At 38.0% G+C, this 13,407-nt stretch overlaps 1 protein-coding gene across 1 annotated transcript in view; it reads left to right on the plus strand.

The window, feature by feature from the left end:
- LOC106134901 (regulating synaptic membrane exocytosis protein 1) overlaps positions 1–12,297 on the plus strand; it is a 103,622-nt gene extending 91,325 nt beyond the window's left edge. The window contains exons 14-21 of the mRNA XM_060946478.1: positions 3,101–3,291; positions 3,722–3,896; positions 4,265–4,418; positions 5,039–5,221; positions 5,849–6,013; positions 7,874–8,067; positions 8,509–8,667; positions 8,915–12,297. Coding sequence (XP_060802461.1) covers positions 3,101–3,291; positions 3,722–3,896; positions 4,265–4,418; positions 5,039–5,221; positions 5,849–6,013; positions 7,874–8,067; positions 8,509–8,667; positions 8,915–9,100 — 1,407 coding nt within the window. The 3' untranslated portion in view covers positions 9,101–12,297. The remainder of the gene's footprint in view (positions 1–3,100; positions 3,292–3,721; positions 3,897–4,264; positions 4,419–5,038; positions 5,222–5,848; positions 6,014–7,873; positions 8,068–8,508; positions 8,668–8,914) is intronic.
- Positions 12,298–13,407: the final 1,110 nt, after the last annotated feature.

Raw genomic sequence — 13,407 nt, forward strand, 5'->3', positions numbered from 1 at the left:
CTCTAGTAGAGACTGTCACTCGGTGCCTACTCCTTTGCGCTTTTCGGATCATTCATTATACTTGTGATCCAATCGACATTCTTTTTGTACTTTAAAATGGTTAATAGATCACAAAGCAGTTTTAAATTAATATTAAAGCCCAGTCTTATTTTTTGGTAAGCAAACATTTTAAATGCTTTTATATCTTACATTAATATTCCAAAGTTAGTCCGAAGCTAAGAGGACTAATTGCAAAATAAGGCTTACATATATTTGAATCAATTTTGATACAAAACAGAACAATATCAGTTATAAAGTTATCTATTAACCTGACTAATTAAAACCATTAATTGATAGATGTTGGTACTTAATGTACGCAGCGTAAAGAGAGGACTACGATATTATATTGAGACAATATGTTAAATAGTTATAGAAAATTGTTTGTCAAAATATAATTGACTTGTCCTGGCTTTAAACTGTAGGAGAATAGAGATGTGTTTCGGTGTAATTACCTCGCATCACTCATGCCGCTCACGCCGTGGGGCCGGGAAATGACGCGCGATCTACAACAAATTCTTATCCAAACCAAAACTTATTGCCAAATATTGCTTCAGTTCAGCATTTCAACTCTTAAATCGAAGTCAATTGTTATTCTGCTGTATTTATTACTTACATAGTTTTGGTATGGATAAAATTCTCGATTGTAGTGACAGGTCTCCTCTGATCTGCTGTGATACTGTAGCACTAATCAGTCGAACATCTTCCACGTTAGATAGTTATAAGAGATTAGTGTTTCTATTTACGACCGTAGTTGTAATTTAACTTTGTTAACCTTTACTGCTTAGAGAAAGGGATACTCTGTTTGTTTACCTATCGAAGTATTTATATACCTACTTATATATTTACTTTATTTGTTATCTATTCATTATACGTTATCGTTTATATGATGATTATCCTAAGAGAAGTGTGTGAAAAAATGCTACCTACTTATTTTCAGATTTTTATTTTTTTATCACCCGACCAATTTCATAAAGCCGCCAAGGGCAACGAGCGGAGTTGAATGTTAGGGACCGATCGGCAAAATCAAATATCGGTGAATCACATTATGAGTAAGTGTTTATCAAGAACGATCCGTTTTAGTGTTCGATGGTAGTTTAGGGGTCTCGTCCCGATTATGAGTACATTCCGTAGGATATCGTCGATCATTAGTTAAAAAACAAAAATGAGTCAAAATCTTAGTACAGCTAGTAGAACTGACGCCGCTTTAGGCTTAGCTACTCCCACTGTGCCAAACACAAAATATACCAAAATTACATATCAACATAAAACTTCATCTGCTCAACACAACGTGCAGAGATACTAGTGAAAAATAAGTTACCAACTATGGGTGGTAGAGAGGACATCTACCAGCCAGTATGGGAGCGAGGAGGATCGGCTCGGCATTGGCTCCTTGGGCAGCGCCGTCGCCGCTGCTTCGGCGCCGGACACCCGTTTGTACCGATCATTATTGCGCTCCAGTGTCTGTTAACCGAGTCTTGCTGTTGACTTAGCGTAGTGTGATGCCGCACTTGTATCGAGAGGCGCTCGCAGCGACTAGTGTAAGGCTTGGAGTGGTGACGCACGCCGCACCGCGGAACCCCTTGAGCGACAGGCGCGCACCGACGCTTCTGTCTCGTGATGCTCGTGGCGATCCGACCAAGACACGATGTACATACCGCTCCGCTCAGTAGTTGATTGTTACAACTCTTTTTACAGAATGATGAACTGCATGATGGTTGCACAATGTGGATATGTGCGTATTTATATAGTAAGCACCATATATGTTAGGCGTGGAAAGCCTATGTCTAACACGAGTGTATGGATAATTCTGGATGATGCAATCTGTATCTATCTTCTACAGGCGAGAAGTGATAATATTCTTTTTTATATTTTATGAGTAAAATTTTATTATAACTATCCTATATGTGTACCAACTATTTTATTCATGATGAGATTCAACTTCCGTGCCTATTCGCATAACCTTATAAACTATTTATTATTGATGTTTAAAGATAATGAATTATTGAAATACAGAAATCTGCAATAGGTACACTCTTACATCACCACGTCTTCGACGATTCATATTCAAAACTATTGTTGCTAAAGTAAGTTACATCTCTTTGACTAGCAATAACCACTTCATAGATAGCATAGTATTAATTTATCACAAAAACGCATATTTAGATGTAGATATGGAAAAATGAGTTTTTTACAAGAAATACTTTAGTGAGATTTAATGCAAGTGCTTAGGTACGCCAATAAAATCTTTTATCCCTTCACGTCCTAAAGAATGCAATATTTTTAAAGAATTAGATTTGTAGGTATTACAATTTAGGCCAATCTAAAATTTAACTAACCTAACATAGAAAGCTTTGTTCGGAAACCCCTACTCCAATAATGCTTTTGTTATGAGGTATGGTCGCATAAACCATGCAAACCTTTAGCGTAGGATGTTACGACAGCGCTCTCGATTCGACTACATGGCTAGGTCCACAAGTACATGCAGCTTGTCAAACCGTATCAGCATGATACAGCTTACTGCATGGCGGATGAACGCGTCCGGTTTTATTCATTCATTTATGTTTAATAGATATGCCTCAGCCCGAAGCATGTTTACTTTATTGAAATCTGCAAATCAATAAACACACGACTGAACTAAACACACGTCGTCTGCGATATGATTGCATTATTTAAACGTCGCACTTCTTGAATTACTGAAAGTCTATGATTTCCTCTCTTGCTGATGGAGGTTTGAAATAGCTGATGATTGCTGCATGACACTTCGAAGAATTTGCATTCCCCAAAACTTGTGATTCAATTAGATTATGCATCAAGTCTTGAAATAGGAATTGTTTCATGGTTTTTTTTTGCCTTATATACTCCACCCTTCGTAAATAAATTATATGTCTGGTAGTCATTATAATGTGTCTAAGGTAGTGATGTGACTTGAATACGAACACAATTTATTTAAAAAATAATATCAATTCCATTTTTTTTTTTGCTCTTCTTGGCACATCGCTATCACTACACATTAGCACAACATCAAAATAAAAAATAACTTCATAGTGACACTTATGTATAGGAACAAGAGCGTGCCGAGCGTGCCCGCGAGCGACCGCCAGCGCGCGCACAACTGCAGGTGTGGTTCGAAAGCGAGTTGAGGAAGCTGGTGGTGGTACTGATCGCCGCAGACGACCTGCCGCCCAGGGACCACACCCTGGGATACGGCGACGAGCCTGAAGCTTTCGCTAGGATTCGTCTTTTGCCATCGCTGTAAGTACTTATTTTTCCCTTAATGCTTTGATCCAATATATAACTTTTTATCATTTCGATTCATCACTTGCGAGTCCTTGTTCATTATTGAAAAAACATACAATAAGTACAGTACCTACCTTGGGGTAAACCGCATTTTATGTGCTTTAGAGAATTATTTGTATAGTGCAAGTTTTACCATGATCCATTTTTATGGGTCAAATTCATAATAATGGATTCAAAATATATCAATATACTCGTTACATATACATACATATAGTCACGTCTTTATCCCTTACCAGAAGACAGCGCCAACAGTCTTGAAAAGTCTGATAGGCCACATTCAACTGTTTAGGTTAATGATAGAATTGAGATTCAAATAGTGACAGCTTGCTAGCTCATCGCACAAAATAAGTAAAACTCTTTATATGGTAATATCTTTATCTTTCAGTGAAAGCTGTCCTCCAGTAGAAACTGACCCAGCATCAGCTTCTTGCAGTCCTGTATGGAATGCCACTCTCGGGTTCGGAGGACTGACAGCAGATTTGTTGGCTGGACGTGCGCTAGAACTCACCCTCTGGGACGCCTGCCCAGGAATCGAACCAGTGCTGATTGGGGAATGCACCGTGAGTTCAACTTTAATTATTCCAAAGTAATTGAAACGCAACTCATCTTTGGATGGATTATGGATTGGAGTGCAGAAAGGCTCACTCAATGTTAGATTTTGTCTATCGGTAGCTATAGCTGAATTTGTCACATTGGTTTACACTATCACACCACTACCACACATAAATCTACCATCCGGCTATAAGAGCTAAATCATGGGGGAGTTTGCTCCTCTCGCGTTTGCGTCCTCTAATAGTGCATCTTTGTTGATTCCTACAAAATTTCTTAATTGTCTCCTTATATTGATTTGTTTGTGAACAAATCATATGTAGTTATGTTATTTTTTCGCACAATGACGATCTACAGGTTTTTATTCCTTTCACTACAGATGGAACTAGAAAAGGCGTTTGCCGAAGAACGAGCTGTGTGGTGGACGCTGGAAGAGCGCGGCACTCGTTCAGCCAACGCGTCCCCGCGAGGATCTCTAACCGGTGCGCGCGCGCTGCGCCGCGGGGACTTCACCTCGCAGCGCTCGGCCTCAGGTACAGCCGACAACGAAAGCCGCGCTGGACAATTTCAATTTCCGAATCCATCATCCTCATCACTCGATGTTCGATGTGCGTCGTTGTTGTGTCTCGATGTTTTGACGTCATGTAGTTACTTTCGTTGTTGACTGTACTGTGAGAGCGGATGTGAGGTGAACGAACGCATTTCATAGCTACTTACATAGTACTCTATCTACTACTTAATCTTTACTTGCCTTTATATGTTTGTTTGTCAACTTAAGTGTATTCTTTGTTTCTGATGGGAGCGAAAACACGAATCTTACTCGTTTATTACTAAAAACGTTTATTTTTTAGCAAAGCATGAATAAATTCATAAAGGTAAGTATTACGTATATCTACGAGTAAGTAAGAAATCCCATAATAGCAATAACTTTTACTTCAACTTTAAAAGTATTTTCATATCGAGACCAGATCTACGTGTGAACGCTCCCATTCGTAATTTAACAGTACAAAATTTTACAGTATAACGATTTTTTTGTCAAAGTTAATCAATTCTTTCCACATTTATGAAACTTATACTAACATTAACTCTTAATCTTCAGGCTAACGCAGCCTCAAGGCATTAGTAACTTGGTCACGAGTGCGTCTATTAACAGATGATGTGGACTCGATAGGCGAGTGCGCGTCGCTGCTGCACCCGGACCACGCGTGGGTGGCGGGCTCGAGGCGGGGCTCCTCGCAGTCCGAGACGCTGGAGGTGGAAGTGTATCAGCTGGGCAAGGACTTCTCTCGCTCGCTGCCGGGCTCAAGGCGCTCTTCGTTCCAGCAGCAGGAAAAGGGTAACTATTTTTACGGCGTATAAATGTGTTACACGGATCGACGATCTAATGATCTATACAATGCAATGAGTAAAACATCTTGGTTTGCACCTTTTGTCTGTTAAATATTCACGAATTTAAACATGCATACATAGATCGGCACGTCTCCCAGGTTTGGTTCTCTATTTTCATGTACATAATACCTAATGAACACATCTGGATCACGCTTCAAAAGTCTTTAATCACTTGTGCCGTTTATATGAAAGACTCCAATAATGTTGTTTTCCCAGACTATAATTTATTGTGAATTTCGATGTAATCAGAAAGCCCACACAAATCGCCTGTTTCAAAAATATTTGTTTGATCGCTTGATTAAAGCAAGCACACCACCTGACATCTGAAAAAACCTACTGATACTACCTGACGTCACATTTGCTCGTATTTAAAATCAATATTTTTAAAGCTGGGCCTAAAATTACTCAAACTATTGTTTACTATAATAATAATAAAAATCTTGTCTTTAAAGTTTACCACCTACACGCATCGTGTAGGGTGTCCAGATACACGTGTTTAATTTACCATGCCAAACTTACGGTCATGAAACACTATGTGTCAAAGGTAAGTATGTGTATGTAGGCGTATGCGCAGAAGGTGGCGGCGGCGGCGGCGAGGCGAGCGTAGTGCCGGGGTCGCGGCGCGAGCGGCGGCGCTCGTCGTGCGTGCGCCGCGACCCGGACGACATCCTGCGCAGCCTGCGCGCCGTCAAGGGGGAACTCGGGCGCACGCTCTCGCTCTCCGGGTCCACCGCCAGGCGTAAGAACATTATCATTATTGCACTTCCTGTCTGTATACAGATTGAATAACAAGTAATGTCGTATACTAATCGATACTATGACGTTGCATATCACAGTAAAGTTGTGTATAACGGCATTTTCACTTGCAATTAATTTACTTATTGATCGCTAATATACCTATTTAACTAAAACTTTATTTCAAAAGTAATCACTTTTTTGACGTAATATTATATATATTTTACTCTGTATATTTATCTGCCTACTATATTTATAAGTAAAATGTTCCAGCTTTTTTTACGTTTCAATAAAGAGAAAACTTTATTCTAAATATACCCACTTATTATAACTTCTATATTTTTCTTATTTGTGCTACTATAAATTTCCTATTTTGTTGTTTTTTTTTTATCATTCGCACAATTTTATTTGATATAACTCGGTCACAAATCCCTGGCAATTAATATTAAGCAGCGTTGTACACTGTGTGACTGAGACGAGCCCGATCGCCATCGAAATAACCGTAATCACTTCCCCCAGAACGGCCCACCCGCCTCCACCACAACAACCACTAGGCTATGCAAACATTAAGGGTAGTACTGACTTGTACTGTGTTGTGCTTGTTTGGTCAGCAGCGACGGACCGTTAGTACCTCGGTAAGCGATACAGTGCCCGCGCCCGCGCGTTCTCCCGCACAGGGTGTGTTCGTGCGCGGTGTCGGTGTACGCGATCCCTTGTGACGTCCGACGGCCGCCAGCTCGGAATTCCCATTCCATTGCCGTCACACTGGAAAATACTAAGTCACGACGCTTGCGTCTGACTTGGAACGACCGGTCTCGCTATAGAATGGGTTTATTTCGGGCCACGTAGTAGCATGGGTCATACATCGCTTGCGCGGCGGCCGCGCGCACGCACCGTTGAATGTGGCTGCGCCCGACGCTTTTCATCACTTCACTGTGTCTGTACTGTCTGTCCTGACGCATGCCCGGTCGCGGGCAATCACGCTCACTTCATCTGTTCTCTGTGTTCCGTCTGTTCGGCTGCCCGTCTACGTTCATCTCGATGGCATTGTGTCGCCTAGGATGTTATGGACTTAATTCATTACCTCTGCGAATGTCACTCATTGTTAAGATACGCATTCTATTAGATTTCTTGTATATATTTATCTTAACTAGGCCGTAGATTAACATTTTTCAATTTTATCGAATACGTTTCATTTAAATTTATGACTAGGGAATGAATGTCATTGCAAGTGAGCGAGCGATCTCACTAGGAGGCGGTCACGCATGAGATTCTGTAGCACCACGGCGTCGTCAGCCCGCCATTCCAGCTACAATAGTCTTGCAAAACGCTCAATCTTCAAACAAAAACAGCTTTCCATGACACAGAATGCTTAAAAATCAACCGAAGACCGCTTCAGGCAACTATTAGAAATTCGACTACACTCTTGGCTGCACACGTTAAGATGCTTTTTCTTTCATTTTGTGTACTTACATGACAAAATCGAGTAAGATTTATGTAAACAAACTGTATAGCACGAAGCTGTATTGACGTGCTTATTTCATGTAATGTTTATTTTGATCATTTTAAATGTTTCGATTGAATGGTTTTTATCTCGTTTCGTATTTTTATTTTTTACATGAATGTTTTAAGGATACGCCAACCTAATTTAGCGTTACTTCGTTCAATTTGAGTTCGCCATTGTCTGTATGCGACCGGATATGAATGAAATCATGTACAGAGGATGGTCGAATTCGGCTGCAGTGAAATGTCGCGTCGATGAATGTTAAAATTGCGAATTATAAGTAGCGGTATCACTTCACTGCAGCTTAGGTAAAGTGTTTATCTACGACGAGGGCGGGTGGTATGTGTGTCGGTGTCGCAGGCACGGCGACCGGCCGTAAAGGGAGCATGTGGGCGGCGGTGCCGGCGGCGGCGGCCTGCGACGCGCTCGCCAGCGACGAGGACGAGGTGCCGCTGGGCCCCGGGCAGCTGCCCCCGCGCAACGCCAGCCTGCCGCCGCTGCACGCCGAAATCAACATCAGCATCATTATGATCAAGGGACAGTTGGAACTGGAGGTTATTATTTTTATCATGTAAATTACATCAGTAATTCAGCTGATCGTGGTGTATGTTTTAACATGTAAATTACATCAGTAATTCAGTTAATCGTGGTGAGTATTTTTTATCATTTAAATTACATCAGTAATTCAGCTGATCGTGGTGATCGAAACTGTTGGGGGTTTTACCCTATCTAGGGTAAAAACATGTATGTAAATCAATTAAGTCGGAAAAATAAGACAATGGAAATACCATATTGAACTCAAAATCTAGGAGTGATAAGATATGTGACAACGTTATGTCGGCAATCGATTTCACATTCACGTCACATTTACCAATACTAACCACTTCTGGATATAATAGTCTTATATTATTTTGTATTAATAGGTGTAAACCGGTAATAATGACCGAGTATCGAATGAACATTATTTTCTTATTTAAAATGTCTAACATCTTTAGGTGTCTCACGCCCGTCGTGTGTATGGCGTGAACGGCGAGGTACCAGACTCGTATGTGAAATGCTACCTGCGAGACGGGGATAAGTGGCTGCATAAAAGAAAGACTAGAATAGTTCGCCGTACTACAGAGCCAAAGTTTAAGCAGACGCTTAAGTATCAAGTAAGTAATTTTAAATTCAGCTAAACATTAATTAATAACGTCATTCGTGTCATGTAGAGCACTATCAAGAAGAAGAAACCAAACAATCAATCTTTGATTCTTCAATGTTTAATCGAACAATGCCTCTGTATACTTACCTCTGGAATCGTGTCTAGCTGAAGTATATTTAAAACTAAAAGGGCTAAATGAGAATTCTCTTAAAGATTCTAGCTCTTCATGGAATCCATCAAAGATTTTTTTTTCTTAGGCTAGCGAAGCACTTGGCCGCACTCTTGTAGTGATGCTGTGGCAGCGCTGTGGCGGTTTCGAACACAACTTAGCTCTTGGCGGTGCTGAGATCTGTCTCGACAAGCTGACCCTCCCGCAGCGCACCTACGGCTGGTACCCGTTGTTCCCCGCCACCTCCCTCGGCGCCGACGAGTCGCCCGACTGATCCAGGGAGCCGTCGCCGGAGCGGCGCGACGACCACTAGCGCCCTCAACGACGACGGCTTCGCTTGTCCCGAGTAGTAATGTTGCTCTCTGAGATCCAACGCGCCGGTACGCCCAAATGCTACTCTTTCCCTATTTCTATCATATGTAAATACATCATGTTTCTCAAATTTTTTGCCTTTTCTACGATGAATAGACATGCGGCATGTATATAAAATATGACGCGTCGCGCCGCTGCGACTGATTCGATATTCTGGTTAGGATCAAGGGCAGGCCCCTTAAATCTTTGGAAACGACACCTTTTAGGCAGTAGTTTATGTAAAGAGGAGCTTATAGAAGGTCGCTTGAATTTTATTAGGTATATTTTTAGACTCAGACATCTAAATCGCACATATCTAAAACAGTTATTCCTAACATATTTAATACATGTTCACATTTGATGTAGTACCTAATCAATATTTCTATACGTAACATAATGAATATATAAAAATACTGCTTCTTTTGAGAAATCGATGTCTCTGAGATGTTCATATTAAAAACCTATTCATATTTATGTGCCGTTTTTGATGTTTGTGCCTAACGTATCAACATATTAATAGTATTTTATATGTTATATGTATGTAATAAATATTTACTAATATTAATGTTTAAACATGAACACAAATAGAGTTCTTTTGAAAATAAATTTCAGTATAAATGTAGATATAACAATGCATTAGATTTTACTTATATTTCAGTAGGTCATGTGATGCTTCCAATCTCTCCATTGGCTAACTTTGTCCGATGTAGATTATGTCTTATTATTTTGAAACCATTACTGTGTATACTGCTCAATCGAAATGTATGACTCAAGTATCTAAAACCAGTCTGCACAATATTTAGCTTCTCTAACTTTTAAAAGTAGCCAAATATACACATAATGTAATTAAGTACTCGTACCGTTTCTATAGATAACATGTAAATTATGTCTCATCTCAAATAACCCCAACTTAACACTTTGCCTTATATACGATTAATAAATCTTTAAAGTTATTCTAGTGAGTAAGCGCGTCTAGGTACTATTCTTCCAAGGTTGTGCTTTAGTGAATTTTCCCTAATATACATATACCTGTTATTTTTTTAGATACATCGCTATGATCTACAACATAGTTAAGACATTCTTTCCTTCATTACAAATTACTATATGAATTGTAAATAAGGTAAAGTTATTTTTCAAAATTTTCTACGCACAACTATATTCGTGATAGCATTAATTGAATCTTTATCTGTAGTCGAATCGAACGTACATAACTCTTAACTCGTATGTTCTATTTAAAATTTCTCATATAGACACAGACCCGTAAACGTAGAGATTTTAATAACTCCTACAAATCATCACGGAATACAAGTATGTACATTTGTGCCGTAACAAAATAGTAGTTAATAATACTTTAAGCTAATATTGCATTAGCTTTCTGCTAAACATAATTGTATTTTAAACCAGGCTCACATACCGGCCTAGATATACTGTCAAATATTATAAATTCATTCATAGTCATAGTTTGCCTATTCTTACAGAGAAGTTATGGTAAATAATATAAATCTATGTAATATACTTTAAACTTAGACAAAGGTTGAGATTCTGATCATCGGTGTTAGATAAAACTTACATATCTTGTACAACACTATCTCGTCGAAATCTGTGTTCTTCCAGTGCTGTTGGCTTAGCGACACCTGACAATATTGTAATCGCGTGTTGTGCTGTGAACACGACAATCTGTAGCACGCTCTTTACATTTTTATCACCTACCATTTTCACGTGGTTGTATATTTCCTAAGAGAGAGAATAATATCTTTAAATTCACTTATTAGATGACCTATTATAGAGAGGATTCTTATAATGCCTGAATATATTATTCTGATGTTTAGTGTATTTTTACACAATAATTTTATATTTCGTTAAGTTGGAGACAAACTATAAGTACATAGAGTATTCAATAAATATATCAATGAAAATCTAGATATTTATTAAAAATATATATTATATAAATGATGATTGGGTTCGACGAAAGAATGATCCGGTCGAAACTAACTTACGCTTATTATCTCGATATATTAGTATAACAAAATATTCTTACGTAAGTAACAAAAACATTAAGTATCTAATATTATTACGTGCCTCGACGTTCCCTGATACGACTTTAACATGTTTGTAATTTTTTTCTGTCTTTAAATTCTAGGCTGTTAGTCACTTATAGAATATTGAACATTTTCGTTAAATACTGCTGGTCCGTACCTACTGAATATAAATAATTGTATACCCAACGATCAGAGTAGGTACTCGGTACTTAAATACTTAGAAAGCCATCACAACTACGAAGCTCTACGAAATCTATGCTTCAAAAGCTACGGACCTCTACAAAGTAAATTTAACTACTACGGAACTTCGTAGTTTATGTTTAAACTAAATTTTAATACCAGCTACTGCCAATTAAGTCTTCAAATTGATAATTGTGAATATATTCTTGCAATTGACTGACACAACTACCGCTAACATTGCAGTCTATGTCCAATTTCGATAAACCTTATTAAATTAAGACATTAAAAACCCGCCGAAAATAAATTTAAAATAATTCCAACAAATTTTGTTTTTGTTTTTAAAAGCGATCAAGTAAATACTATAAGCCCAGTATCTTGAAGCGTAAACTCATGTACGTACTACACATATCTGTTTTTTATGTGATGAACAAAGCATGCGGTCCATTTACCCTTAGCGTTTCACTCAGTAGCGTTACAATTAATGTGATATGTATGGGATATCATGTACCTCTTTCTTATTGTAACTTACATTGTTTCTTCCTAGATATGAAGTGAACATTTCTCCATTTTGCTTTCTTGATGAATACCTTGGTCAAAAATTGTATCTTTGATTGATTCCATTTTTTTATTATAACGTTAATATTAATACCTATCAATAGCTTTCTGTCATCAAATCATCGTGCAACAAATGTATTTAGCTCTCCTTCTTTCTTCAGGAAGATAAAACACTCGTTTTGTATTTTTTAAAGCAATAACAGATTTGTGGTTAATTTTCAATATCATGCGCTAAATCAGCCATATATAATTAAGAAAGATCTTGTCTCTAACTAAAATTGTTCAAGAGTTTTACCCAGGTATTTATTACGAAACCAAAATAAAATTCTACAAATCCTAGTACGTAAAAAATATGTGTGTCAAAATATATTATTAAATAAATGTGATAACAAATGAGTTTATTATAGCAGTATAAACATTCAGTTGCAGTTTCATTTTTGTCACTCTTAATAAACCTTTGTAATTACCAGATTTGTCTTTATAGTCTTCGAAAGTGAAATGAGTCAAGAATTCGTCTTTTATCTTTGCCATAGTTTTTAAGAATGTGTGTTAGTTATTCTCTCACGCAAAACGGTTGCAAGATTTTGATGAAATATTATACTCAGGTAAAATATAACCTAGAATTCTTTCCTCTTTAAATTTGTAGATACATTATCTGCGGGTGTCATGTATGTACACGGGCAAAGCTGATAGTCCTGCTTATATTACGTACGTGCTTATAGTAAGTTTGTAAGGATTTGTGTGTTTGTTACTCTATCCCACAAAAACTTCTTAACGGATTTTCGTGAAACTTTTTAGTAATATGGATTAGACATTGTAATTCAAGTTAAAATTTATTGTTAGACTAGCTGTGCCCGCAACGTCGTCCGCGTGGAACAGTTAGTATGGGCATCATTGAAGCCCTCAAGAATGAATAATTTTCCCCGTTTTTTCACATTTTCCATTGTTTCTTTGCTCCTTATAGTTGTAATGTAATGTTATATAGCCTAAAGCCTTCCTCGATAAATGGTCTATTTAACGCAAAAAGAATTTTTCAATTCGTACCAGTTGTTCCTGAGATAAGCGCGTTCAAACAAACAAACTCTTCAGCTTTATAATTAGTATAGATAGATAGATATAAGGCGGGAGAAGTGGCGGGCAACATCTAGAATATAAGCATTATCGTAACAAACTTTATTTAATTGATCTCAATAGACCCTCCATTTTATAAAGTCGCAGTCACGATGGAGCTTTGATCGCTTTGTCTATATCGCCTCGACCTAATTATTTAAATGCTTTGGATACGTCCATTTAGACTGTACCTATAGCTAAATTCTGCACATTCTATGACTATAGATAGGAAAAGACAAAAATAGTTGTAAAGCTTTATTGACCTAGAAAATCCAGAATAACATAAATACTAAAACAAACAATGATAACACAGTACATAAACATTAATCAATACAATTATACTTAA

Source organism: Amyelois transitella, chromosome 11, assembly GCF_032362555.1.
Source record: "Amyelois transitella isolate CPQ chromosome 11, ilAmyTran1.1, whole genome shotgun sequence".
Lineage (NCBI taxonomy): Eukaryota > Metazoa > Arthropoda > Insecta > Lepidoptera > Pyralidae > Amyelois > Amyelois transitella.